This window comes from Pseudorca crassidens, chromosome 19, assembly GCF_039906515.1.
Source record: "Pseudorca crassidens isolate mPseCra1 chromosome 19, mPseCra1.hap1, whole genome shotgun sequence".
Lineage (NCBI taxonomy): Eukaryota > Metazoa > Chordata > Mammalia > Artiodactyla > Delphinidae > Pseudorca > Pseudorca crassidens.
In genome coordinates, this window is record NC_090314.1 from 53298784 (window position 1) to 53325614 (window position 26831).

At 43.9% G+C, this 26831-nt stretch overlaps 1 protein-coding gene across 6 annotated transcripts in view; it reads right to left on the bottom strand.

The window, feature by feature from the left end:
• Nucleotides 1-26831, bottom strand: part of RPTOR (regulatory associated protein of MTOR complex 1) — a 342781-nt gene that overhangs the window by 122387 nt on the left and 193563 nt on the right. For all 6 annotated transcript variants that reach the window (XM_067715878.1, XM_067715876.1, XM_067715877.1 and 3 more), the window contains exon 7: nucleotides 6747-6806. In XM_067715878.1, coding sequence (XP_067571979.1) covers nucleotides 6747-6806 — 60 coding nt within the window. The remainder of the gene's footprint in view (nucleotides 1-6746; nucleotides 6807-26831) is intronic.

Sequence of the window (26831 nt, forward strand, 5' to 3'; positions counted from 1 at the left end):
TCTTCTGGTGAGTCACAGCCACGTCCCAAAGGCGGGCTGGCTTGTGCAGAGGAGGGGCATCCAGTGGACAAAGGGCACTTGATATGGTGAGAATCGCCATCCAAGGAGAGGACTGCCGACAAGACGGAGGAAAAGGGTAAATCAGCCTGGACAGCCTGGCCCAGAGCAGCAGTTCAGGCACTCAGCATGGCAAGGATTCATAAGTAAGGAATCACCTCACAAGACAGTTCCCGAGTGGACCTGCTTCACCAACGTGCAGGTAAACATCACGCCGAGTTATGACCCTGACGGAACCCCAAGCAGCCCCAGCGCAGCGAGTGGAGACCAAACACAGCCCCAGAGAGGTGGATGCCAAGAGATCGCTATATCCAAGAGCTGCATATGTTGACCAGAAATCTCCAGAAAATGATGATAAAATAGGTGAAAAATAATGAGACACTGTCCCCAGGAATGTTCTCTGAATACAGAAACCTCAGCAGCCTGGAAGACCCTACTGAACACAGACGTGCTGCATTTCTCTCTAGCCTTGTAACTGCAAAATCACATCTGCTTCTTGAAATTTTTTCTTCTTACAGACTGTAAGCACAGTTGGGGAAAAAATCTAAAAATTAAAAAAACAGAATAGCATTTTAAATGGACAAGTCTCTCAAGTAAGCTACAGAAATTAAGAACTTGTATCTACTCAGAAATAGATCTCACGTTCTAGTGGCTGGGTATCTTAAGGAGCTGCACATCTGGATTTCTACTAGCGCCATATAACTAAAGTTTGGAGTTTGTCCTGGCATAAAAAATAAACATAATTCAACCCCACACATTCACTCTAAACTTGGCCAGGCTACGAGGGGAGCAAGCCACGTGGCACCTCCAACTGAAAACGATAATGTGTGTGCATCTCAACTGAACTATACTTTTGCTAAGTTGTATTCAGAGAACGATGACTCAGGCCCAAATCAATGTACCTTGAAAAGTTATTCACAATAAAAACTCGAGGTTTCTAAAATGTCTTCTTCTTACTCTCTTTTTGTCACCACCATCACAAACCCACCCAAATGAAGCTCCATCTGGGGGGAAAAGTGTGGTTCATTCTGGATGCTTGTAGCCTGTCCCAACTAATCTGGACAACACGCTCTTCTAAAATGCAAACCCCTCTGGAATGGGAATGATGTCTCTTTTTTTTTTTTAAAGAAGATGTTGGGGGTAGGAGTTTATTAATTTATTTTTGCTGTGTTGGGTCTTCGTTTCTGTGCGAGGGCTTTCTCCAGCCGCGGCAAGCGGGGGCCACTCTTCATCGTGGTGCGCGGGCCTCTCACTATCGCGGCCTCTCTTGCTGCAGAGCACAGGCTCCAGGCGCGCAGGCTCAGTAGTTGTGACTCACGGGCCTAGTTGCTCCGCGGCATGTGGGATCTTCCCAGGCCAGGGCTCGAACCCAAGTCCCCTGCATTAGCAGGCAGATTCTCAACCACTGTGCCACCAGGGAAGCCCCGGGAATGATTTCTTTTTAAATTGCATAGCTAGCTGGACTTTGGGTACACAATCTTCCAAAAGTTGTGTGGCAGCATTCACCTGATGGTGGACAGGGCCGGTGTATGAAAGACACTTTCCCCCTTCAGTCTTTATCAGAAATCCGAATGGCTTCAGAAATGCAAAGTAGTATTAACCATTATCCCCACTGCAGCTCGGCGGAAAGTGGTAAAACAACAGAAGTGTTTGTGGGTTGACGCCCACAGAGCCGACAGTACCACATGCTCCTCAGTCCGACCTGTATGACAGGGACAGATGTGGGGGTGACAGGGGTGTGCCCAGCGAGTGTGACTCCTGAGGGTGAGGCCAGGACCCCAGCCACGTCTGTCCATCTGCAGTCTTTCCACCACATCCCCTTCCTCGCCTCCATTCCCACTCAGGATGCTATTAATGATATTTTTCTTTTTAAATTAAAACACACAGACTCCCAGTCTTTTAGCATTTCACCAGCGTTGTAGTATCACCTGGCACAGGAGATGGGGAGATGGAGAAAAGAGGACCCTGTGAAACAACCTTCATAGGCCAAAGTGTAGACTCACCAGCTGAGAAAGTCACTTAGCCCTGGGGTCTTGACCCCTGAGGGGTCAACACTGGGTGTTTCCAGGAACACTGGTGGCTGCAAACTCTGAAGTCCTGATTTAGGAAAATTGTGCTTGATGAAAAATACTAAAATCTTATTATATAAGGGTATTTGCTTCTATATTTCAATCCTCATTAGCCAGTTTAAGTAGTAAGAATAAAGGTTTCTCCCCAAGAAACAATGGAGCACATTTCATGGTAGAAAGGCCACTCCCCTCTCAAATTCTGTTCTCCATTTCCTCTGGTCCCCGCTTCCCCGGTTCAGGTGTTTCTGCTATGACTTCCTTTAGTCATTCTGACCTGTATCTCTTACAGGGTATCTTATTTCCCCCACATTCTATATTAATCCTATTTTTGAAGTTGTCGTATAGTTCATTGGTTTGGGGTATGCGGCGCTATGATTTTAGCATGTGTAGGTTTGTGGAACCAGCACCACACTCAGGATAGTGAACATTCTATCACTTTCATAGCCTCTCTCTATAGTCCTGTTCTCTGACCCTGCAGTTCTGTCTCTTCCTGAATGCCACATGAATAGAACCAGATCTGTGTCACCTTTCACTCCATGAAGGACCTCTGGGACCCTTCGTGGCTGTGGACCCAGGGGCCTCCCTTCCCCCTGGAGGTGGTGCTCCTCTGTACAGATGCACCACAGCCTGTTTATCCATTCACCCCCAGGACATTCTGGTTGTTCCTAGGTTTGGATGGTGATGAACAAAGCTACTATAAACATGCTTGTACAGGACTTTGTATGAATCTAAGTCTTCACTCCTCTAGGGTAAAACCCTGGGACTGGGACTGCGGGGACATATGGTAAGGTATGTTTTTTGTTTTGCTTTGTTTTGTTTTTGCGGTACGTGGGCCTCTCACTGCTGTGGCCTCTCCCGTTGCGGAGCACAGGCTCTGGACGCGCAGGCTCAGCGGCCATGGCTCACGGGCCTAGCCGCTCCGCGGCATGTGGGATCTTCCCGGACCGGGGCATGAACCCGTGTCCCCTGCATCGGCAGGCGGACTCTCAACCACTGCGCCACCAGGGAAGCCCGGTAAGGTATGTTTAAAGTGACAAGAAGCCACGCACTTCTCCAGGGTGGCTGCACCGCTCTGCCTTTGCACAGCAACGTGCGGGAGTCCTGCCATCCCAGTTCTCACCGCACTCGGTACCGCCAGCCTTTTTTTGTTTCAGTCATTCTAATAGGTGTGCAATGGTGTCTTGCTGTGGTTTTAATTTACATTTCCCTGACAGTTAATGATTTTGAACATCTTCTCATGTGCTTATTGGCCAACCTTAAATCCTCTTTGGTAAAGTGTCTCTCGTCCATTTTAAAATTTGGTTTTTTTTGTTGTTTTTTTCCCCCTTAATTTTGAGTTTTGAGATATCTTCATATATTCTGGATACAAGTCCTTTGTCAGGTATGTGATTTGCAAATATTTTCCCCAAGTTTGTAGCTTATCTTTTCTCTCTCTTAGCAGTGTCTTACAGAGTAAACAGTTTAAATTTTGATGAAGTCCAATTTGCCAATTCTTTTCTTTTGTGGATCAGGCCTAGGGTGTCAAGTTGCTGTGCACACTGTAAGTCTGAGAAAGTGACAGGATAGGAGCTGGCTGTCTAGACACCAAAGTCTGGAAAAGGGAGGGCCTGTGTATGGGAAAGACCACAGAGAGACGTCCAGAGACCTGGCCGCCAGGCGGGCCTGACACCGCCAGGCGGGAAATGTCACCGAGGAAGCTGAACCAAACCAAAGCCAGGTTCCTCTTCAGTAATATCACAGGGTTTAACTAAATAACCTAAAAAAATATATTTTTAAGTTATGTGATTTTTAACAGCTCTTTTTAGTCTGGAGAACTCGGAACACGTGACACTGTTTGTCTGGGCCCACCTGCACCATACGAGCACAGCACAGTCAGGGACGGTCACAACCATGCTGAGTGACCAGGAGGGTACACCACCCAGCATGTGAGACAGGGTCTGGGCTGCGTTCATGCTTCAAGCTGCCCCACCCAGTGGGAGAGGGAGACAACCCAGCCCTGCTCACAAAATATTTAAACAGAACAAGAACCGTCTGAACTGGTCACCAGATGTCACCTCGCTAGGAAAGAATGTAACTTTATTGAAGTTTTAATGGATAACGGTTTATTTGAGAATTACATGTCTATGGAGATCTGTGGTACAGGTAACAGAGGCTCTGTCACTCAGAAATGGAGAGAAGTAAAGACCCACAGACACAGCACAGCAGTGCTGGTGAACGAACTCTGACGGGATGGCTTCCAAACTCTGAAATCTCATCAGGGAATTGAACCAAACAGGCCGGATAACCAGGCAGATCTAGCATTTTCTTATTTTCTAACTTCTCTCCGTGTGATGTCTCTCGATGGTTGCCTTGTTTGTCCAGCACTTGTAAATGGTTTTCTTGGTTTCAGCCCACCTTGGAGGTGAAGCTGGCTTAGAACGGGGAGGAGCAGCTCCCCTGAGTGGCAGGGTGTTGAGCCTTCTGTCTCTAGAAGAGAGCTGTGCGAGCGTGACCAGGACAAGGCAATCGTGGAGCCCAGTTAAAAAAGCACTCAGCGCCTGGCCACCTGGCCCTCTGCTTCCCGACTGCAGTGACCCTTGGTGCACCGGGCTGCCCAGCACAGACAGGACTGGGGACACGAGGCTGCAACACGTTCTCCCCACCACCTGACACCAGATTGCACCAGCACTCGGATTTGGAGAAAACCAGCAGCTGCACATGCCCAGAGCAGCACAGTTTCGAATAGGAGCAAGAGTCACCGGTGTGCCTTACACTACATATGGGGGTTGGGTGGGGGCACACGGAGAGCCAGACCTCCGCCCTCCCTGACCCTTGCGAATGTGACACACTGAAGTCTACGGTCCCTGCTCTGACCGAGCTAGCACAACCAGCTCCCCGAACACAGCTCCGCTGCTGGTCCCAATCCCGACCTCAAGTTCCCGCTGCTTCCCACCCAGCCTGCAGTGCCAATCTATCAGCGCATCCTCTGGCCCTGCCTCAGCCAGCACTGCCTTTCCAGCAATGGCTTCAAAGTCTCCTCAACTGTGGGTCAGTGGTAACCAAGACCCAGATGTGGGCTGGTCAATGGTAACCAAGAATCAGCTGTGGGCTGGGCAGTGGTAACCAAGACCCACTCTGAGCAGAGGGGACCACCAGGTCTTCCCATTTGTCCTGCTGGCACTGATCAATGTTACACTAATTCTTTCTTGTCACAATATCCCATTTTGCTTGTGGACAAAAGCATCTTGAAGCAAACAGATGCAGTGACCAGTCACATGATTTCCTTAAACGTTTATCCAAAATTTAATGGAAGAAATTATACTTGAACCGTTTGCAGGTATCCTAATTGTATTTTGTTGATTCTTTCTTTTAAATTTATTTGTACCTATGTTTTCCATGTCTATATTCTTATTAAAAAAAATTAAACAAGATGGAAAAAAATCAGTCCCTAACACTGCTCCTCCCTGCTTCTTGCTCCAAATTCCACTTTCCTACCCAGAGTGAAGTGTAACTATTTCATTTCATGCCTTGTTGATAGGTACACACACACACACACACACACACACACACACACACACACACACACACACACACAGTTATGCACGGTTTCAAACATGTGCTCGGCAGCCCACCATGGGTGTTGGTCTTTAACAACATGCCCAACAGGCCACTCCCTGTCAGTTCAAGGGTAGCCACCACATTCTCTGTATTTGCCCGTGAGAATGCACATGACTGAGTGAACTGTGCCCTTACAGTGGGTGTTCAGGCATAATATTTTTGTGTATTTCCCCTGACACACAGGCAAGTTGTTTTCCAGGAGAGAAAACTAGAAGATTTGCTTTTCCTACCTAATGTAATTAAAATCAGGCTTTAGCTGTTTTAGCACAAGATTTTGTATATCAAGACTTTGGAAACAATTTGCATGTTAATTCTAGAAGAAACGGGGTTTGGAACAGAAGCATTAGGAACTACCTAGGTGAATCAGGATGAATGAAATGAACACGCAAACAAATAAAAAATGCAGGTCAAGTTTAGAGCTGTGAGATGGTGTACTGACCCAAAGAGGCTCACGACAGGAGCAGAAAAGCCAGCCCTGTGACCTGGGAGGACAAGCAGAGGCCGAGCAACCGCAGCACATCATGAAGGACCCCTCCTGCAGGGACCACTGCATCTGCCCTGAGATAGAATGTAAAACTGGGGGTGGGGGGATGGAAGGTTGCAGAACGTGAAAGGGAACATTGAAGAACATCGGGAAGATGCTAAGCTGTGATCTGACGTTTGCAGCTGGGGAGCAGAGTGATGATCTCTATGTGCAGAGTGATGGATCTGCATGGCAGTGACCTGTATGTGAAGTGATTGGTCTGTATGTGTAACGATATGTTTTTACTTTGGCTCAGTGTTGGAAGTATTTTTAAATGTTCAAAAGGATTCAGCTTTTATTCTTTTCATTTTAATATGGCCCCAAATTTAGCTGTGTTCTATGTAACAATCACAAACATGGCCTTAATCAGAGAACAAAAGAACACACCCACATGAAAGGGAAACAACCTGTGCGGACAGGAAGTACTTCTGAGAACCAAGAGTGAAAAAAGGAGACTCCCCTCACACCAGAAGCCACAATAGTTTAAAAATCTGACTTACTTTTCTATCAAATCCAGTGTGACTCCAGGCACCAGACTAACGCATTTCTGCATGCAAAACCTGCAGAGAAAGAAAAGAAAGTGAATCACAGCAATAGGATATTTAACAAGAGAGTGCAACAGTCCCACAGAAAAAGCAAAGAGAGAAAGGTGAGGATGGGGATTGCCACGGTGAAAAAGTAAACCCTGTTTTTCTTAATTCTGTCAGCTTTTAGGTTTATGAAGAAAATCTCCCTGCAGCCTCTCAAAGGGGCAGGAACACCGAGCTGCAACCACAGGTCTTCAGTGGAAGGAGAGAAACAAGTCTACGGGATGGCGGGGCAGAGCCCCCACTGTGGCAGGGGCTGGGGGCATGTGCGCACAAGATTCCACAGGACAGGAAGGTTCCACCTAGATGATGAACAGGCTCCACTTTTCTATTTTTCCTTCTTAGGCAAGTAAGCTGGGGAGAGTGATAGAAGAATCAGCGAACCACCCCCAGGTACACAAAAGAAATTCGTGAGAGAAGACAAAAGTGAATTCAATTATATCATTTTAATTATCATAAAATCATAGGAGTCAGAGCTGCGAGACTTAATCTTCACTGCAGAGCCATCCTGGAGAGCTAGGGTGGGACTGTCCAGGCTTCACCTAATTTGTACGCACCAACAAGAGGTCTCGGACCATCTCTTTCTTCCTGTCAGGGCTATTGCCACGCAGCAGGACAGAATCAATGGTAGCATGGAGTGAAGAGGCAACTTAGTATCAGTCGCAGGAGAAGTGTAAAACATTTAATTCATCGGCTTTAAAAATTAAGAACAAATAATGCCCTCCATAAAAACAGCATCAGGCACACAGCAAATACACCCACAAAATGCATTTTAGTATCACTAGTGGATGTGAGAAGTGGAGGAAGGTCAGCGAATACCAGTGGGCTCAAGGGAGGGGACGAGTACAAGGAACCGGCCACATTCAGGACACACGGAGTGAGACGTGTACGGTGGGTGGGTGGAGGTGGGGGAGAAAGACAAGGAGACAGAGAGAGACCCAGAGGCTGGAAGACGACAGACAAGGCCGTGAAGATGGCGTCTGGTGGGCCACTGGCTCCCAACACGTAGCCCTCCAGCGGGGGGAGGGTGGGGGTAGGGGAAGAGGGGACTCTGTGCACCCTGCCCCGCCAGGCTCATGGCCTCGGGGAGCAACGCCTCGCTCAGCCAGCAGAGGAAGTTATCTTCCTGGCTGTGGCTGAGCCGGTCGGTGCTCTCTATTCACGGAGCAGAAGAAACATAAATGAGGGCTGTGTTTGCCCTACACAGACAGAGGCCCCTCCCACCGGCACAAACGGCTGGGCTGACCAGCTGCTCCACCGGGCCAGTCAGTTCCTCCAGACAAATCCTTCTGTTTACTCCTCTGGCGGAGAACTCGGCCCGTACGCTCCCGCGCATCACCGCAACCGCCGAACCAGCCCACATGCAGCTCTGACAGCGGCTCCATGTGAATCAGGATCTCTCCGTGGATAGAAATGGTCTACAGGAAACACATTTTCCAGTCCAATTCTGAGGCCTATGCAAACAGGGCTGCTCTGTCATCTTTCTCTCTGTAACGCACTTACTGACTGGACCTCTGCCTTCCCATAATGATAGTCTATGCCAGACTAATCCTTTCGTCAATAACAACAATAAGCTCTGGACAAAATATAAAAAACAACCACTTGAAAGCACCAAAGAGCAAACAAATACAGGCAGAAAGGGAAGCCATGACCCTTAAAAGAAGAATAACAAGGTCTGCCTTAACCAGCTTTTCCCAGGCGTGCTCCCCAATTCACACAGCGCCGGGGACACTGCTCAACGGAAAGGAGATCAGAACCCCAGGCTGCCAGGAGTTTCAGGGGAAGTCTTAGAAAGGAGGAGTCAAACTCTGCGAGCAAGCTTTCCTAGGACCCTGGGCTGAGCCCGGCACTGCACAGGCATGGGCCCAGACCCCGAGGAGCCCCGGGGACACCAGAGCTGAAGTGCTGAACACAATGGGCAGAGGTTTCCACAGTTGCTCACTAGCAGACATGCATGCAGATGGGGACAGCCAGTGCCACGTTAGGGGGCTATCAACACCTGGGGCTTTCCACTGACACCCTGTGGGGTGGTGCCTCAGTTACAACCATGGTCCAGGATTCAGAGTCTCACCCCAGAACTAGGAGCAAAATCAAAGGAGGCCAGTCCTACAGCTAAGAGACCTCAATCAATTAAACCATCTACAAGAACAGAGCTAAATACTCCTCACAGGAAGATAACAGAATCCAGACTTTCTCAGTGTCTCATCCACAATGGAAAGTATTCTACCTAAAATCAAGAGAAAAATTGTTAATAAAACCAGATTCATTGCTGGCCACATTTTGGAATTAGACTTTAAAATTATAAAAATAATTATTAACTGGGAAATAAGTATTATGATAAATCTGCTGAAAATACAAAGTTCCATTAAGTAGGAAATTAAAAATAGGGCCATGATGCAACTTTAAAATATCTATGATATGGTTATATGCATTAAGAGCAGCATGGATAAACCAGTGACTGACAAGCCACAAATTGTACATCAGCCAATATTTATTCCTTCGCACCAGGCAAAATCAGAGGCAATAAAAATGGCTTGACAATCCCACAAAATTGGATATTAGTAATTATGACAATAAACACAACAGCTGGAAGTCGGTTAGTGCTTACTCTTGGTGCTAGAGCTCTCATCAACAGGCTCTGGCCACTTTTGAATCTTCTTTGTCCAACTTGCCCTTTCCGAACTTCGAGTGAACAGTTACACAGCACCAGACCACTGCTTACTGCCTGCCTGCTGACCCTCCAGGCCAGGGTTTCTCAGCTGTGCACTAAGGACTCTTAGGGCCAGATCATTCTTTGCTGTAAGGGCAGCATCCTAGCCTCGACCCACAGGATGCCAGCAGCACCACACCCCAGTTGTGACAACCAAACATGTCTCCTGACACTGCCTAATGTCCCTGGGGGGCAGAGTCACCCCACTGAGGCCACAGCCCTAGGCCAGGCCCCAGTGTCTCTCACATTTTCCAGAACAGTCTCTGCTTCCACTCTTGCCTGTGCTTCCTATTCCTCTCCCAGGAATTCTCTACCCAGCAGGCAAAGCAACCCTTTTAAGAGGAAATGCTGTGATAAGTCATTTCATCTTGACCCTCCAGAGGCTTCCTGCCATGAAGGATGAAATGCAGGGTGCTTGCCTAGCCTCCCAAGGCCCTGCCCTGGGCTTCCAGTCACTGCTCTAACTTCACTTCCTCACTCTCATTCTGCTTACCCAGCTCCATTCACCCTGACACACTTCCTGCTCCTTCAACACGCCAGGTACAGCCCCACCTCAGGGCCTTTGCGCTTGCTGTTCCCTCAGCCTGCAACACTCTTGCCCCAGATAACTGGAAGGTTTACTCCTTTTATTTGGACTTCTTCTACCTTCCCTGACCAGCCTAAGGAAAACAACACCTTCATTCTCTACCTGCATACCCTGCTTTTTAAAAATAACATTTCTTGCTACCTTATTATATATTTGTTATTGCTTGTCTTTATCATAGAAGATAAGCTCAATGAGTACAAGGACTTCTCTTATTTTGTTCATCAGTGTGCCCCCAGTACTTAGAAGGGTGCCTTAATATATAGTTTTGATAATCCATAAATGTGTCAACAAGTGAATACGGTATAAGATTAATTTCTAATATTTCACATATATCTTTTTTTTCCTGTTGCTCTTGAAAGTGAGTGGCTTCAAGATTTTTATGCAGAACAAATTAATTAACGTTAAAAAAACTCAACTGTGTAACCTTGTACACTATCATATAACTGTTGGATGCTATTGTTTCTGAGAATGGAAATACATTAATTTTTTTTCTAATTAGAAAACTCCCCACATATTTACCATAAAAAATTAAAAGTACAGAAAATTACAAGTAAAAATTACCCCCAAACCTAAGATAACCATTAACATTTTCACATTTACCTCTTAGAGAAAATTGAATCATGCTGATTTATTTTGTTCTAGGAGTCACAGTCACTGGAACATCCCAAACAATACAGATGTGTGTAATGGAAAATTAAGAGTCTGTCCTGCTGCCCCATTCCACTGCTGACCACTGCTGACTGCTCCTCTGCATCCAGAATGTGCCCAGCACACGTGCACAACCAATATCTACCCTTGGGTTTTGTTCAGTTTTTTTTCTTACCACAAGAGAATTTGCCATACACACCACAGCTGTGGTTTTTTTTTTTTTAAACATTTGTTTTCCAGCATTTTCCAACATTCAACAAAGTTGAAAGAATTTTAGAGTAAGTTCCTGCATCCCACCACCTAGGTTCCACCATCAGAATTTGATTGCATTTGCTTTATCACATCTCTGCCTCTCCGTCCATTAATCCATCTCATTTTTGGTGCGACAGAGGATATGGTACACTTGCCTTTAAATTCTTCAGCACACATACTGAGATCTCAGTATCTGTTTATTGTTTTTGTCTTTTGATGTAAGATTACATACAATGAAGTACACACATCTTAATTGTTCGTTCACCAGGTTCTGACAATTGCACATGCCCGTGTACCCAAGCTCCTACAGGGACCACTACCAACATCCCAGGGAGTTTTCTCTCACCCTTTCTCGGCCAATTCCTACTTCTTCCCATTGCGCCCAGAGGCAAAAACACTGCTCTGATTTTTCTACTTATTTTCGTTCCTCTGTTCTAGAGTTTCACATACATGGACTCATCAAGTATGTACTTTTGTATAAGGCCTCTTCCAGTCAGCATAATGTTTTGGATGTTTATCCATGTTTTTGTTTGTATCATGAATTTATTCTGTTTTGTTGCTGACTGGTATTCCATTATATGAAAAGACTGTAGTTTATACACTCTGTTCTGTAACTTGTCCTTGTGTATCATGGACAATATAAAAGCTGATGCATAGAACATTACCTTTTTCATGAACATAAGTGTGCTGTCCTCAGGATGCATTCGTAGCAATGGAACTGCCTGACGAATGGGTACACATATTGAATGACCACTCATCTGATGCTCTCCAGAGGGAAATGCCATTTACTGTCTCATCAAGGCTGAATATACCCACTTTTTAACTTCTGGAAAATACTGGGTTTATCAAAATAAAAGAAAAACAAACCCTCTGTTCTACTGATAGGTGAGAAATGACACATCATTGGAATTTCTTTGATTATTATTGAGGTTAAATGCTAGCTAATAATTTTTCCAGTTCTTTGTATTTTTCTTTTGCTTGTTTCCTGTTTATGCCCTTCTTGTCTTATTGAGTTTAAAAGTGCTTTATACATTAACGGAACCAACAGTGGTTTTGTTATATATTACACAATTTTTCTCAATTTATAATTTTAAGTTTTGTTTTTTGTTTTCTTTGCCATACAAAACTTAAAATTGGTGTTTAATAAAATCTATCACTTCCTTTATAGCTCTTTAAGTCTCCTGACAGTTTTTCCAGTACTTTTGTGAGTTTCCTTTTTTACATTTAAATCCTCGGTATATTTGGAGTTTATTTTTTCAGGTAAGAGGTAAGGATTAAAAAAATTCAAATGGTTAGCCATGTGCCCCATACAGTATTGAGTAATTCATTCTTTTTCCAAATGATAAATTCTTATACAGCAGATTCTGTTTCTGGAACGCTCTACTCTGTTCCATGGCCTCAAATGTCTGCTCTTACTCCACCTGAAACTTCAAAATGCATTTTAATAACAAGTAGGACAAATTTTCTTTCACACATTTTTTCAAAAAATTCTCATGGGACTTCTCAAACATTTATCCTTCTACTTGACCTTTAAAATTACTTTATCAATATGTGACAAATTTATGGTTTAATTTAAGGAGAATTTATATCCTTAATCTTCTGGCTCTCACCATGTAATAATAATGTGGTCAATCCCTCCATTTATTCAAATATCCTTTCGTATCAATCAGTAAAGTTTTATGGAATTTTCTATACATACATCCAATACACTCTTAGCTTGTTTATGTGTTTTTTTTTTTTTTGGCTGTGTTGGGTCTTTGTTGCTGCACGCGGGCTTTTTTCTGGTTGTGGTGGATGGGGGCTACTCTTCGTTGTGGTGCGTGGGCTTCTCATTGTGGTGGCTTCTCTTGTTGTGGAGCACAGGCTCTATGTGCATGGGCTTCAGTAGTTGTGGCACACGGGCTCAGTAGTTGTGGCTCGCAGGCTCTAGAGCGCAGGCTCAGTAGTTGTGGCGCACGGGCTTCCTTGCTCCGCGGCATGTGGGATCTTCCCAGATTAGGGCTCGAACCCATGTCTCCTACACTGGCAGGCAGATTCTTAACCACTTTGCCACCAGGGAAGCCCCTTGTTTACGTTTTGTCATTGTTACTGCTGCTACTGTGAATCAGATTTACTTTCCTTCCCAATATTTCCTTACTGGCTATTTTTAATATATAAAAAGGGTAACAATTTAAAGGAAATTATTGTGAAGTATACCATATACTTATGGTATACTACTTATGTATATAAGATACAGATGTGAGTTTAAGGAACAATAAAGTAAATATAAGCACCACACAGATTAAGAAATAGCACATTACAAAATCTAAAAGGCCCCATGTGTCCCTGCCATGGTGTCTGCTCCCGCTCCCTCCCCAGAGGTAGCCTGTACTTTTAGGGTATTGATTTGAGTCACTTAGCATCAGTGCATGATGATAGCTGCTAGTTTAGAAGGTTTCTCTTATGTAAAGGAAGTATTCTTCTATTTTTATTATAAGGTTTTATTAAAATTCATTTTTAATTTTATCAAATAACTATTCTTTTCTCACCTATTAAGATGATGCATTATATTAATAGGCAGCCTAACAGAAAGTCATCACAACAGTCCTGGAACGAATCTCACTTGGCCAAAGTTTATTCTTCTCTTACTATACGGCAGGATTCTAAATGCTAATATTTCATTTTGAACTCATCTGCAGTGTGTGTCTGTGTATGCATATGTGTGTGCCTCTGTGTTTGTGCGTATGTGTCTGTGTATGTGTATACACACTGCATTCGTCAGCCTTGGTACCTCAGTCATGGTAACTTTATGAAGAGAATGAGAAAGCTTACATCAATACTTGTTGAAATATGGCTTATGCTTACATACTATTTTATTACCATTTGTTTTATTCCATATTTCAAGGATAATCATCTATATGTTGAATCTTCATTGTTTTATTTTTCTTGTTTCTCATTAGTTTTTACTGCTTTCTGTTTCCTGTACTCCTGACCAATTTTAAGGTCACAAACTTCAGAATTAAATTTGATTTCTTAAACTTTCTCTTTGCTAGTTCTCTTTTCATCCTGATGTACTGTTTTGTCAATCTCAATATTTATTCATTTTTTTTCAGAGACCATTTTTCTGTAATTTCATTGAGGATACAAAGCATATGCTGTCTCCTTTCTGGAGCCCCTTGTAACCACACCTGAGTTTATGCTGATGAGGTGACTCAGGGTGGGGGCTGGTCACCAGACAGACCAACACTGGATAACAGCAGGGAACTTTCAGCCCCATGCTGACCTCCAGCCTCTGACCTCAGGAGGGAAGGGGGCTGGAGACTGAGCTCTAAAAAGAATCTTGAACAAAGAGATTCGGAGAGCTCCCGAATTGAGCTCCAGGTTGGCACTTTGTGGAGGGGGTGTGCCCTCCACTCTCTCCCACATGCAGGTGACCCTCCCCTCCAGTGAGAAAGAGGGGCTTCCCCAGTAGTCTTGCTCTCAGCACTCCCTGTGCAGGTCTAGTCTGCACCTGGGTCAGAGCTGGGAGACACAGGGCAGGAAAAGACACGCAGAACTGATCCCCACTATGAGTGTTATTCACGGTTTGATTTCAGTCCCCAAGGTGCCGCTCACTTTCTGGAGTCCTCGGGGTAGCTGCGTTCTGAGCAGAGGCTGTACTGAGTGTGGCTGAGTCCTTCTTATGGGCCGACACTGGGGTCTCCACGGATGGAGATGCCACGGAAGCTTCACAGATCAGACTATTTTAACCAAGTCCTTCTGAACATGAAGCACACTGCCAGAGATGTCAGGCTTTTAAAGGAATTTTGGGAAACAGCTCAAAGTGGCAATACACTGTTAAAATAAGACAAGCAAATTCTGTGACATTTCATTTAATGTAGCAGGTTAAAAAACAAAGAAACCCACATGAAACAGTGTGCCAATCATCTGGTATTTGTAACTAAATTAAAAAGCATGCCATGTGTATTATTAGGGAAAAAAAAGTAGAAGAAGAGACTTTTGTAATTTACAATCTTTAAATAGCTACCACTTTTAAATGCACAGAAGGGCTCACTCTCCTCAGGAGCTTCTAGACCAGTAACCAGGACAAGACACAAATGAGGTTCAGGAGCCAGCTGTCTCAGTTGCCCTCTAATGCTTCAGAGGCAAGCATCTGAATGATGGTCGGAATGAGCCTATCCTGTCTGTCTTGTTCCCAGGGCCAGAGCCTGGAAGACGTCCCAGGGGTCCCTTAAGTACCTGCCCAGTGAAAGCAGAAAGAACTTTCAAGGGAACAGTGCTAACTCTGCAAGGGTGCTGTCATTTTGGTTCAGGAGAGGTTAAAAGGTCAAAACAATTGTCATAAGGACAATGTCTTTTAGAAAATGCATATTTAAGTATTGGAGGGTAAATATCATAATTTCTGTAATTTACTAAAAATAGCCATAAGAAGAAAATGATAGAGCAAGTAACAAACGTAAGATTTGGGTCATGAGTACAAGGGGGTTTGTTTTATTATTCTCTTGACTGTTTTGTTAGAATGGCTGAAAACTGTCCTGCAATGAAAAGTAAAGAGAGAGAAAGAGAGGTCAAAGCAGATGTTCCTACGTTGATGAGTCAACGTCAGGAAAACACTCCAGGGAAAGATCTAATTTCTCAAAACCTGAGCAGTTTGTTTCTGTTTTTGAAGAATGTCAAGATGTAAAGAGGGGCTCCCAGCCCCTCCCAGCCCAGCTCATCTCCATGGTCATTAAGAGTCGGTCCTGACAGCAAAGCCCCTGTACTGATCTGCAAAAGCAGAAAACCAACACTCTCTCCTAAAAGTGCAGCTCTCTTCCACAGAGGTGACACTCACGACCCCCAACCACAGGAGAGACGCAGAACACACAACAAGCTTCCATGGAGTTCTTCCAAACTTTCCGGACCCTGTTTCCATGGAATTCACCTGATAAAGAAGTTAGAATCCAGCTTGTCCAGGACAGCCTCCTCAGTCTGATTCAAATCTTAAGGTGTAATTTAACCTGATAAACTGAAAACAAGGACTGTGTTTACACTGCCTACTGACAAAGCTGAGGAGTGAACACATACAAACCTGCCTGGAGGGAGTCAGCAGTCAGGAAGGGGCGGCCAGAGAAAACAAGAATTTCACACGGAACACACAGAACCCCAATCCTCTCACCCAGGGAACCTCCCTGTGAGCCCTGCTGCACAGTTCTGATTTAGTAGGCGTCTTCATGCGCTGGCAGTGCTGAGGAATGGTTGAGAGGTGGTGGTGGAGGCTGCTGTCCCCTGGGAACCGAAGTTCTCTAGTATAAGGGGAAAACAGGGCCAAATGGCTGAAGGGAGTGTTTCCCAGTAAACACACCTGTTTACTCACTCTCACACACAACAGCTGGGCCCTCATCTGTCCTTGTCTAGGATATAGGATGGCCTCATGGCAGACCCAGAAAGTTAAATTTATGTAAAAATTAAGTGATTCTTTTAAACTAAAGAGCCGAACACCACTTAAATTACAATCTTCCACCGTATTTATTCTTACTATATTTTTCTTGCTGCCTGATGTGCCCTTTCTGTATTAAGAAGCTATGTCCTTGACCCCCAATCTTTCCTCTACATCCAAAAGTTCACTCTGGGGGTCAATTCATGCCTGTGTGCACAAGGATGGAGGAAATACAGGTGAACCGAGGCCACCCCTGCCCCAGTGAATGAGGAGGGAAGGTGCTGCAGCACCAAATTCCATACCACTTACCATTCAAGTGACAACTTCAAAAGAGCTGACCCTATTTAAAAACATAAGCCCATGATACGCTGAGAGCAGCAGTGCTCGTGAGCTACACAGCGACCTGCGTGGATCATTTTAGAATCAGTCAGTCCCTATTACAGGGGACTGAAGCTGATGTCACTGCAGAACTCAGAAGTCCTGGCGCGTCTGGTGGCCCCAAGCCAAGCCCTGATTCTTCTCCAGATACAAGTGAGAGAAGAAATCGGCTGGAAGGAATTTTAAGCAGGATGGGAGACCAAGATGAGCTGTGCAGTGTCACGCTCCTTCCATGATCAAAAGATACAAATAAACCCCTCCAGCGAGTTACAGACACTTTACTGGAATAACGCAGATGTTCATTTCTCTTCTTTCCTATGTAACCAGTAGACTTCTCCCTGCAAGGAGACTCCTGAAAGCCGGAGGTTGGCTTAGAAATTCAGTCAGCAGTTATTCAGTGTTGTGCACGCCTGGTCAGTTCAGACTCGGTCACCAGGCTCCCATCGCGTGTGAGGCCACACTCCAACCCCGGAGAGAAGGGGAGCTTCTCAGCTGCAGCTCACCTCCCGCCTGCCAATAGCACGGCAAAACCCATGCTTTAAAACAGCCACAAGGGGCTTCCCTGGTGGTGCAGTGGTTGAGAGTCCGCCTGCCGACGCAAGGGACACGGGTTTGTGCCCCGGTCCGGGAAGATCCCACATGCCGCGGAGCGGCTGGGCCCGTGAGCCATGGCCGCTGAGCCTGTGCTCCTTAACGGGAGAGGCCACAACAGTGAGAGGCCCGCGTAACACACACACACACACACAAAAAAAAAAAAAAAAAAAAAAAAAAGCAGCCACAAGAAGGAGTCTCTGTAATAAGCCCCAGGTGTTTTAAACGTGGGAAGTTCTTCCCGTTAAAAAAATTCGCATTCTCTGACTCAGTTTCCAGGTTGAACTCCTAAATGACTCCTGGGAAGAAGAACACAACATGGAAAAGAGGCAATGGGTTTGGCGTTTTAGGGCAGAAGCTGTGAGCCGAGCTATGACTCCACCATCTGCTGGTCCTCCCGGCAGCATCTCCAGGGATTCCAGGAAGATTAAGATAGGGACAATGTCATTTATGAAGTACCTTCTGTGTTCAGACAGCTTCTTCGTTTGCTATTATTATTTCTAATTCAGGGGAGAGAGCTGAGGTTCAGAAGGTTCTGAAACTACCCAGTCAGTTACGTGGCCAAGCATGAGAGCGCACCTCTGCAGCCACGTGCCACAACATTCACACGGGGGCTAAGGCCACCGGACCCAAACTCAAAAATGATGTACCACTGTGCTCCTCTAGACAATTCAATGCATCGTCTCAAACTCAAGCAGTGAAAGCAGGAAGAAAAGAGGGAACAAGTAGTAAGATGAAAGCCTATAAAGAGAGACTCCTCCAGCTGTGCGGGGGAGGCCACAGGTGGAGTGGGAGCCACCAGGCAGGGTGAGTGGTCCAGCCATTGGCTCAGGAGAGAACTGACAGAAGTAGCTGCACATCCCTGTCTAACAGGTAAAATAGAGGCAACAGAGAAGTAGCTTAAACAGCAAACAAATGAGAAATGTGCACATCTCAGGTCCAGGTTTGGTCCAACCTGTGCTCATTAACAAAGGCCAACAGCCTTGCAGGAATACTATAGTCAAGTCTCTCCTTCCTGCCTGGACCACGGCTGGCATGCCAGCCGCCCAAGTCTAGTCTCGGGCTGCAGTCTATGCAGTTGTCTTCCTCGGGATTTAAATCTTCCTGCTTTTTAGGTCTCATATTTAAGGTTGGACTGACTTTGTACCCCCCACCCCCATCCTCTCCTGTTCCTTCTAACACCTAAGCTCTCCCTACATGCTTTTCTGCACTCATGTCTCCACTTATACTGAAGGAAAAGAAAACACCCAAATATGTTTCTGAACATTAATAGCACCGATATGATTCTAATTCTTGTAAGACATTTGTCAATTAAGTACCCCGATAAGTACCAGATATTCCAGCTGCTTTATGAACCGTGAGTCTGTGCCCATTAACTTAGAGGCAGGTGGACATGATGATAACATTGCTGGTCTGAGGACCGTGCGGGGAACAAGCAGAGGCACCAGGCCAAAGCAAGTTTCCTCTGCAGACCAGAGCCTGGCAACGCCAGGTCAGGTGCAGGGAAGGAAGCCCAGACATTTCATTGGCTTCTCCGTGCTCTCATGGTATTGAATCTACCAGAAAAACAGTTCCCAGGGGGCGGGGGTGAGGAGGAGCTCTGCTGAGAAACTGAGCCAATTCCTGGTATTCTGGCAGCAAATGAGCGAATTCAGGTTGATTTTCCAATTATCTTTTAAATGTAAATTGTGTTCCTTACAACGTCTGATACACAATCTGTCCTTGGACTCCCAAGCCAGGCAGGAAGCTTGGAAATCACACCACGAGGGTGTTCACTGAGTCATGCTTGCTGACTTTACCTGCTTGTACTCCTGGACTCTGCTTTAGGTGTCAGGTCAGTGACCTTGGGACATTACCCTCCACTGAGATTCTTCCAAACCTGCCCTCACGGCTTCAAGAAGCAGATGAACCCCACTGCTAGGAAAGGGGCAGCCTCAGCCTGCCTCAATTGCTTCCTCTCTAAAAGATACCTACCTTCCAGTCTACAAATGTTTGCCTATTAAAAACAAGAACACTAAAAAAGCAACTAACTTAAAGCCAACAACCTCTTTCCTTAAGTCGTCCATTTTCCCCTCAAAAGAGCAACTGATCCTCTGCCCCTTTACCCCTCACTTCCTTAACATAGTTTATGCCTGTGTTGCCTCCCCTTTCTCAGGGTAGCCCTGTGCCTTCTGGCTGCCACTCCAGTGGCTCTAGAACTGCCCGAGGTGACTGAGGACTTCCTAACTGTCAACTTCAAGGCCTCTCCCAATCCTCAACCCTGAAGGGTCCTCAGAGGGATGTGGGGGTCTGGGTGCCCTCTCCACTCTGCCCCTCCGATCACTCCCTCCGGCCAACTTCCTTCCTACATTAGGAATCGCAGAACCTGGTGCTGTGTTCTTGGCCCTCCTCTCGGCTTACATTCTCTATGAGTAACCTCAACTGCATCCAAACCATGGTGATGGACCCCAGTGAAACAACTCCCCTGGGACGAGCTTTCCTCTCATCTCACGCACCTGTTCAAGCCTCACGTGCTGTGCTCAAAACAAAGTGACAACAACCACAGACCCTCCACCAGATAGCAAAGAACCCGCCCGCCTCACCCGACAGAGTCCAGCTCCCGCCTCTTCCTTCCCTCCAGGCCCTCAGATCTCCTCCACGTGGAAAGCAACCTCTCCATTCCAGTCCCATTTGTTTACCTCCGTCTTTCTTTTTGGTTTTGGTTTTTTTTTTTTTTTTTTTTTTAGTAGGAGGGGGTTATCAGAAGGCCCTGAAACACCTTTATGAGTCACATCCACAAATCCTGCTGCCCTCCACTGGGGCGGTGGGTGGGGCTGGGGAGAGGCCAGCTGGGAGCACCCAGGTGTCCTGAGCTCGCCCACGCCCACCAGAGGGCCACTGCTATGGCCGCCTCCAGGTCTCGCCCACCTGGGGAAGCTGCCCTGTCGGGTGTGGGTCTGCATCTCCGTGTGCCCATTTCCAGCAGCACTCGAGTTACTCTATTACTAATCCACGTACACGTCTCCCGAATCAGCCATCACACTCCTGGAGGGGAGAGATCAACCCATCTCACTGGCTCTGGAGACGGGACCCCAGACCCAGCACCATACCCCTGGAACAAGGTCCTACGGAACAGCCCACCTTCAAGCTGCACATCCACGGCTCCACCCTCTTCCCACTTCATGGTCACCTGCCCCCCCTCAGTCCTCAGGGCCCCTGCCACACTGGACGCTCTGCCATCGCCCAGACGTGGCCTGGCGGTGACTGTGCTCAGGTGCCTCTTCCTCCTCACTTGAGCCAGACTTTACTCGTCACAGGAGGTCAGGACCAATGACCCCCCCAGAAATGCTGGCTGCCTCCACGGCGAGCAGAGGAATGTCCTCATCCTCTTCTCCAACCCCAAGAGCAGCATGGATAAAAAGTGTCTCTTTAGCAGACTTTGTCTCACAGATCTTTATAATTTTAGTACTTATAATAAGGCTGACTGAACAGAACAGAACACATGTTCAAAAGAAGTTATTTCACAAGTCCATTCAGTCTCAGGATAAGCAAACAAGCTGTTCTGATGACCATGGTGACAATAGTTAACACTAGAACGAGGTTTAACGCCCAGTCTCAGTGCCTTAACATGGCCTCTGCATCCAGCTTCAACGCTCAGAATAAAGTGTGTAAAATAAAGAAGTAAAAAAAACAAAGAGGAGGCTGACATCTCGTGGCTTAATTTACACTATTTTAGACACTGATGGGGTCACTATGCTACCATCTGCATGGGTTTTACGTGGTCACACTGTTCTGGTATTCAAAACGTGATGTTGTTTAAGAGGGACCATCAATTCCATCATTCCAGCAAAGTAAAAAGAGAATGAAATTGGTTCATGCAATACACCGCCTAGTTCAGCACCAATCAAAGGATTGCTTTTTTATGTCCATAAGGGTCATGAAAGTGTGCTGTCAAGTATGCAGCTGTATACATTAACAGTCTCTGAAGCAATGTGATTTACTGTTACTGATTTTGCATCCTTAGGCACACAAATCAGATTAGAAGTCAAAGTACCGTTAAAATGCCCAAAAGTTTAAGGAGAAGATACAAATAAGCAAATAAATAGTTATCAGGTAATCATTTTATAAAAAGTGATATAATTAGTTGCTCTGCACGTATGATTTCAAACAGGGATTAAAACTAATTTGGAACATAGTGATGATGGTATCAAAGCAGCAGAGGACAAATGATTTTGCTTCCACTGGCCGACGATCATGAGGAGGACCGGGAGGAAGGGAGGGAGGCTGGCTGGCGGGGGCAGAACACTATTTTATAAGCATAATTTCACCCAAAGTTGACTTCCTGTAACTATATTAATAACTCGGTGGCTGTAAGAGTCCCACTGTGAGCTGAACTGCATATAATCTTTATTCTCTTCTGAACACTCCTGTTATGTTAAAAGAATATTCTGTTCACGCTTGCTCCCCTCGAGTCTTCCACACACATTACATACTGATTCGTTCAAACTCTCACCAAAGACTCTTGGACTCACTGAACTGCCTAGTGAGATCCGTTTGAGATAATACATTCCACGTACTCTTGTTAGGTAAACACTGGAGGAGAAAGGAGAATGTGAGCCAACAGCAAATTACTAGAAGATAAATAAACCCAAACGTGAACAATAATAAAAAGGTAAGCTGCCCTTTAAAAAAAAATTCACTTAATACTTTTTCTCAGGGAAATAAGATGATTCTCAAAAGGCCCTATGTGCCTAAAATTTGGTCAAATTGGTCAATATTTAGACAGTAACTCTGTAAACATTATATTTCTTAGCTTTTTACCATTATTGATTACACTGAGCCTTGGGACAACACTGACACCTGATATTTAAAAGAAATAAAAGGAGACATGATTTTAAAATCCTGGTATCTTGCAAAGGGTGGTCTGTCTAGTCCGTTTCATATATGTGACTTTCTAAGATGTTAGATGTCCAGAAGGCTGCTCACAGTCCCGAGTTAGTGGAACACATCATCATCGTGTATGAGCCTTCTCTTTTGTTTTGCCGTTTTCTTCCCTACATCCCCAGCCTGTCTCAATACCCCATAGGCACTCACATCTATTTAATGTATGCCCTTCCATATTTCAAGTATATGTGCAAACTTGTTTATACTATATTTTTTGCATTTAATTTACAAAACAGTATCATTTTTTCACCCAATATTATGCATTTTAAAACATTTAAATCAACTTTAATGAGGTACAATTTGCATACAATAAAATGCACCCATTTCAGATTATAATTTGAAGTATTTGACAAATGTGTTATGTCTGTGCAACCAACCACCACAATTCCCACACAGGACATTTCCACCCCCCAGAAGCGCTGTCCATCTCATCCCTGTATCTGGCTCCAGCAAGCCCAGATCTGCTTTCTCTTGTTGTAGTTCACTCTGAGAACTTCACAAAATGATAAACTATGTACTCTTTTGTGCTTATCTTCTTTTCAAGCAGTGACTCATTCATGTTATATTGATAGCTTGTTCCTTTTTATTGGTAAGCAGTAACAGACTAAGTGTATGTCCCAAAATTTGGTCCATTCACCCATGGATGAACATCTCTCTGGACTGTTTCCAGGTTTTGGACACCATGAACACAGCTATGACCATTCATTGCACATTTTAGTGTGGACACATGTTTTCATTCCTCCTTGGTAAATACATAGAATAGGTGAGTTGTATGCTATGAGTATATTTAAAGTTATTAAAAATGGCTAAACTGTTTTCTAAAGTGGCTGTACCATTTTCATCCCCACAGCAATGTATGAGCGTTCCAGTTACTCCACATTCTGGCCAACACACGAGCACCTTTTGTGGGTCTGTCGGTTCTTCCTCTCTCTTTTTGTCAAGTGTCTATTCCAATCATTTGGCCATTTATTTAAAATTTGGGTTGTCTTCTTATGATCGAGTTTTTACAGTTCTTTCTATATTCTAGATACAGTTCTTTATATATTCTCAGATACATGTATTGTAAATCTTTTCAACTAGTTTGTGGCTTGTCTTTTTATTTTCTTAACAGTGTCTATCAAAGAACAGATGTCTTTATTTTGATGAACCTCAATATACCAATTTTTAATGATTTATGCTATTTGTGTTACATGTAAGAAATCATGAACATTTTCTCCTATGTTTTCATCTATAAGTTTTATAGTTTTTTTATATATAGAAGATCAGAAATTAATTTTTCTGCTTTGTGTAAAATAACGGCTGGGGTTTTGATTTTATTTTTGTTTTTCCCAAATGGATAGCCAGTTGTTCCAGCACCATTTGTTGAAAAGACAGTCCCTTCTCCACTGAATTATCTGGTACCTCTGTCCAAAATCAATTGATCATATATGTGGGGGTCTAATTCTGCTCCATACTCCATACTCTGTTCCATTAATCTACATGGCTATCCTTATACCAATACCACAGTCTTGATTACTGTAGCTTTACATTAAATCTTTTTTTTTCCAAAATTTTAATAGCCACTTCAAGTTCCCGTTTCATGAGTTGTTTGTTCACACACATTTCTTTCTTTTTTTTTTTTTAACATCTTTATTGGAGTGTAATTGCTTTACATTGTTGTGTTAGTTGCTGCTGTATAACGAAGTGAATCAGCTATATGTATACATTAAATCTTGAAATGAACCACACGCCTGTTTCCCAAAATTGTTTTGGCTAGACTCTTCGCATTTCTATATAAACTTTAAAATCAACATCAATTTCCAAAAAAAAAAAAAGGTGTAATTTTGACTGGGATATTGCACTGCATCTATAGATCAACCTGGGTAGAATAAAAGTTTTAAAATATTGAGTCTTCTACTCCATAAGCACAGTATAATTCTCCATTTATTTAGGTCTTTCTCTCTGCAATGTTTCATAGTTTTTGTGCACAGATCTTGCATATATTTTGTTACATTCACTCCCAAGTATTCCAGAATTTTGATGCCATAGCTAATAGTATATATTTTTAAAAATTTTCAATTTCCAACTATTAGTTTTTACTTTATAGAAATGTAGCTGATTTGGGGGTATTGATCTTATATCTTGGAGCCTTGCTAAAATGCATTAGTTCCAGTGACTTTTTCGTAGACTTCTCATGATTTTCTACGTAGATAATCATGTTGTCTGTGAAGAGATTTTTACTTATTTGCCAGTCTGCATGCCATTTTATTCTTTTCTAGCTTATTGCACTGACTATGACTTCCAGTACAACGTCGAAAGGAACGGTGAGAGTAAACATCTTTGCCTTGTTTCCAGTCTTCTGGGGAAAGTGTCTTTCATCATTTCAACTACAATGTTAGCTGTAAGTTTTTCTTAGACGCCTTTTATGAGCTTGAGAATGTTCTCTTCTATTTGCAGTTTGCTGAATCAGTTTGTCATAAAACCGTGCTGAATTTTGTCATATTCTTTTTATGCATCTATTAAAATAATCATATAGGTTTTCCCCTTTATTCTGCTAATGTAATGAATTACACTGATTGATTTTCACGTTAAGCCTTGCATTTCTGAGGTAAGCCTTACTTGATCATAATATTTTATCTTCTCTCTATATGGTTGGGCTTCATTTGCTAATATTTTGTTAAGAATTTTTATACCTGTTGGAACTTCCCTGGTGGTCCAGTGGTTAAGACTCTGTGCTTCCACTGCAGGTGGAGAAGGTTTGACCCCTGGTCGGGGAGCTAACATCCTGCATGTTGTGCGGCAAGGCCAAAAATTTTTTAAAAATTGTCTTAAACAAATAAAATAAAGAAAAACAAAGAATTTTTATACCGGTGTTCATGAGAGATCTTGACCTGTAGCTTTTTTCCCCCCCTTGCAGAGTCTTTGTCTGACTTTGATTTTTAAGATAAAGTCAGCCTATTAAAATGGGATGGGAAATGTTCCCCTTCCTGTATTTTCTGAAAGAGTTTGTATAAGTGTTGGTATTATTTCTTTCTTAAATGTTGCTAGAATTCATTAGCAAAGATATCTGGGCTTGCAGTTCTCTTTCTGAGGCTTTTAACTAGGGAATTCAGTTTCTTTATGAGATATAAACTATCCATATTTTCTTTTTCTTTTTGTGTCAGGTTTAGTATTCTGTGTTTTTCACGAAATTCATCCAGTTCACCTAAGACATAGAATTAATTGGCACCAAGTCCTTCATACTTAAAAGGATTCCATTACTATCCTTTTAATGTCTGTTGGATCTGTGGTGATGCTCCCTCATTTCTGAAATAGGGGATTTATATCTTCTTTCTGTTTTTCTTGACCATTCTAGTTAGAGTTTAAAAATTTTATTGAACTTTTCAAAAACTTTCATCTATTTTCATGGGTTTTGTATATTTCTCTGATACATTTTCTATTTCGTTTATTTTTGCTGTTTTCTTATTCCTTTCTTCTACATACTTAGGGTTTGATGTGCTTCTCTTTTTCTGGTCTTATGGAGAAAGCTTAGACCATAAATTTTAGACTTTCCTAATTAAAATCTATAAACACCATTACAATTTGAGATTATTTTTGGTACGTGTAAACCGAGTTCAGTAATTTTACCTCTTACAAAAATGATATTTTACCCATGATCCCTAGTGATAAACCCTGAGTCAGTTATTTCACAAACAGTGCAATGAGAAAGGTTATAGCACACACCTTGACGTGGGCTTTTCTAAGCATTTCTATGTACACTAAGAAAGAAAAAGTGCTTCCAACTAAACAGGCACATTATTTTTCAAAAGATGGTACTGGGTCTCAGATATGTTCAGATGTGAAAATGTACATCCTAGAATCAATGAAATATGAAAGATGATCCATAATGCACAGAGATAATTACAAATATTGTATCTTGTCTTACTGATGACCAGGACTTCTAATACTAAAGTAGTGCCAGAGAGAACCCTTGCTTTACTCCCAATGTCAAAGGGAGGGCATCTCAAGTTTCTCCACTAAGCATATTGCTGAAAAGCCCTGTACAGCCTTTACCAAGTTAAGTAAATGCCCATGACTCCACTTAAATATGCTGGATTAAACATGCACATGGATCTCAACTCCCTCCAAAGAGGAAGAAAAAGAGTAAGACACGGACAAAGAGTACCAGGGAGAAAATACAGCAAATGGGAGAAGCCAATCATCACACAGACAGTCTCAAGTGTCAGCGCTGGGGTCAGGACAGGGTTTGAATCCTGGCTCTACCAGTCACGACCATGAAGCCTCAATCCCCTCCTCCTGAAAGCAGGGCTGAAGGCAGGCCATGCCACACAGGCTTCCTGCAGGGGCTGAACGGGTTAATTCATGTAATGGCACAGCATAATGCTCAACAAGATCGAGCTACTTTTATTACCATAATTTAAAATTTCAACCAATTAAGAGTTGGGCAAGTTGTGGTGACTAAGCAGAGAGAGAATGGAAGCCTTAAACCTCAAAGGGGTAAAGCCAAAAAGAAGTAAGCACCCTCATAATGCA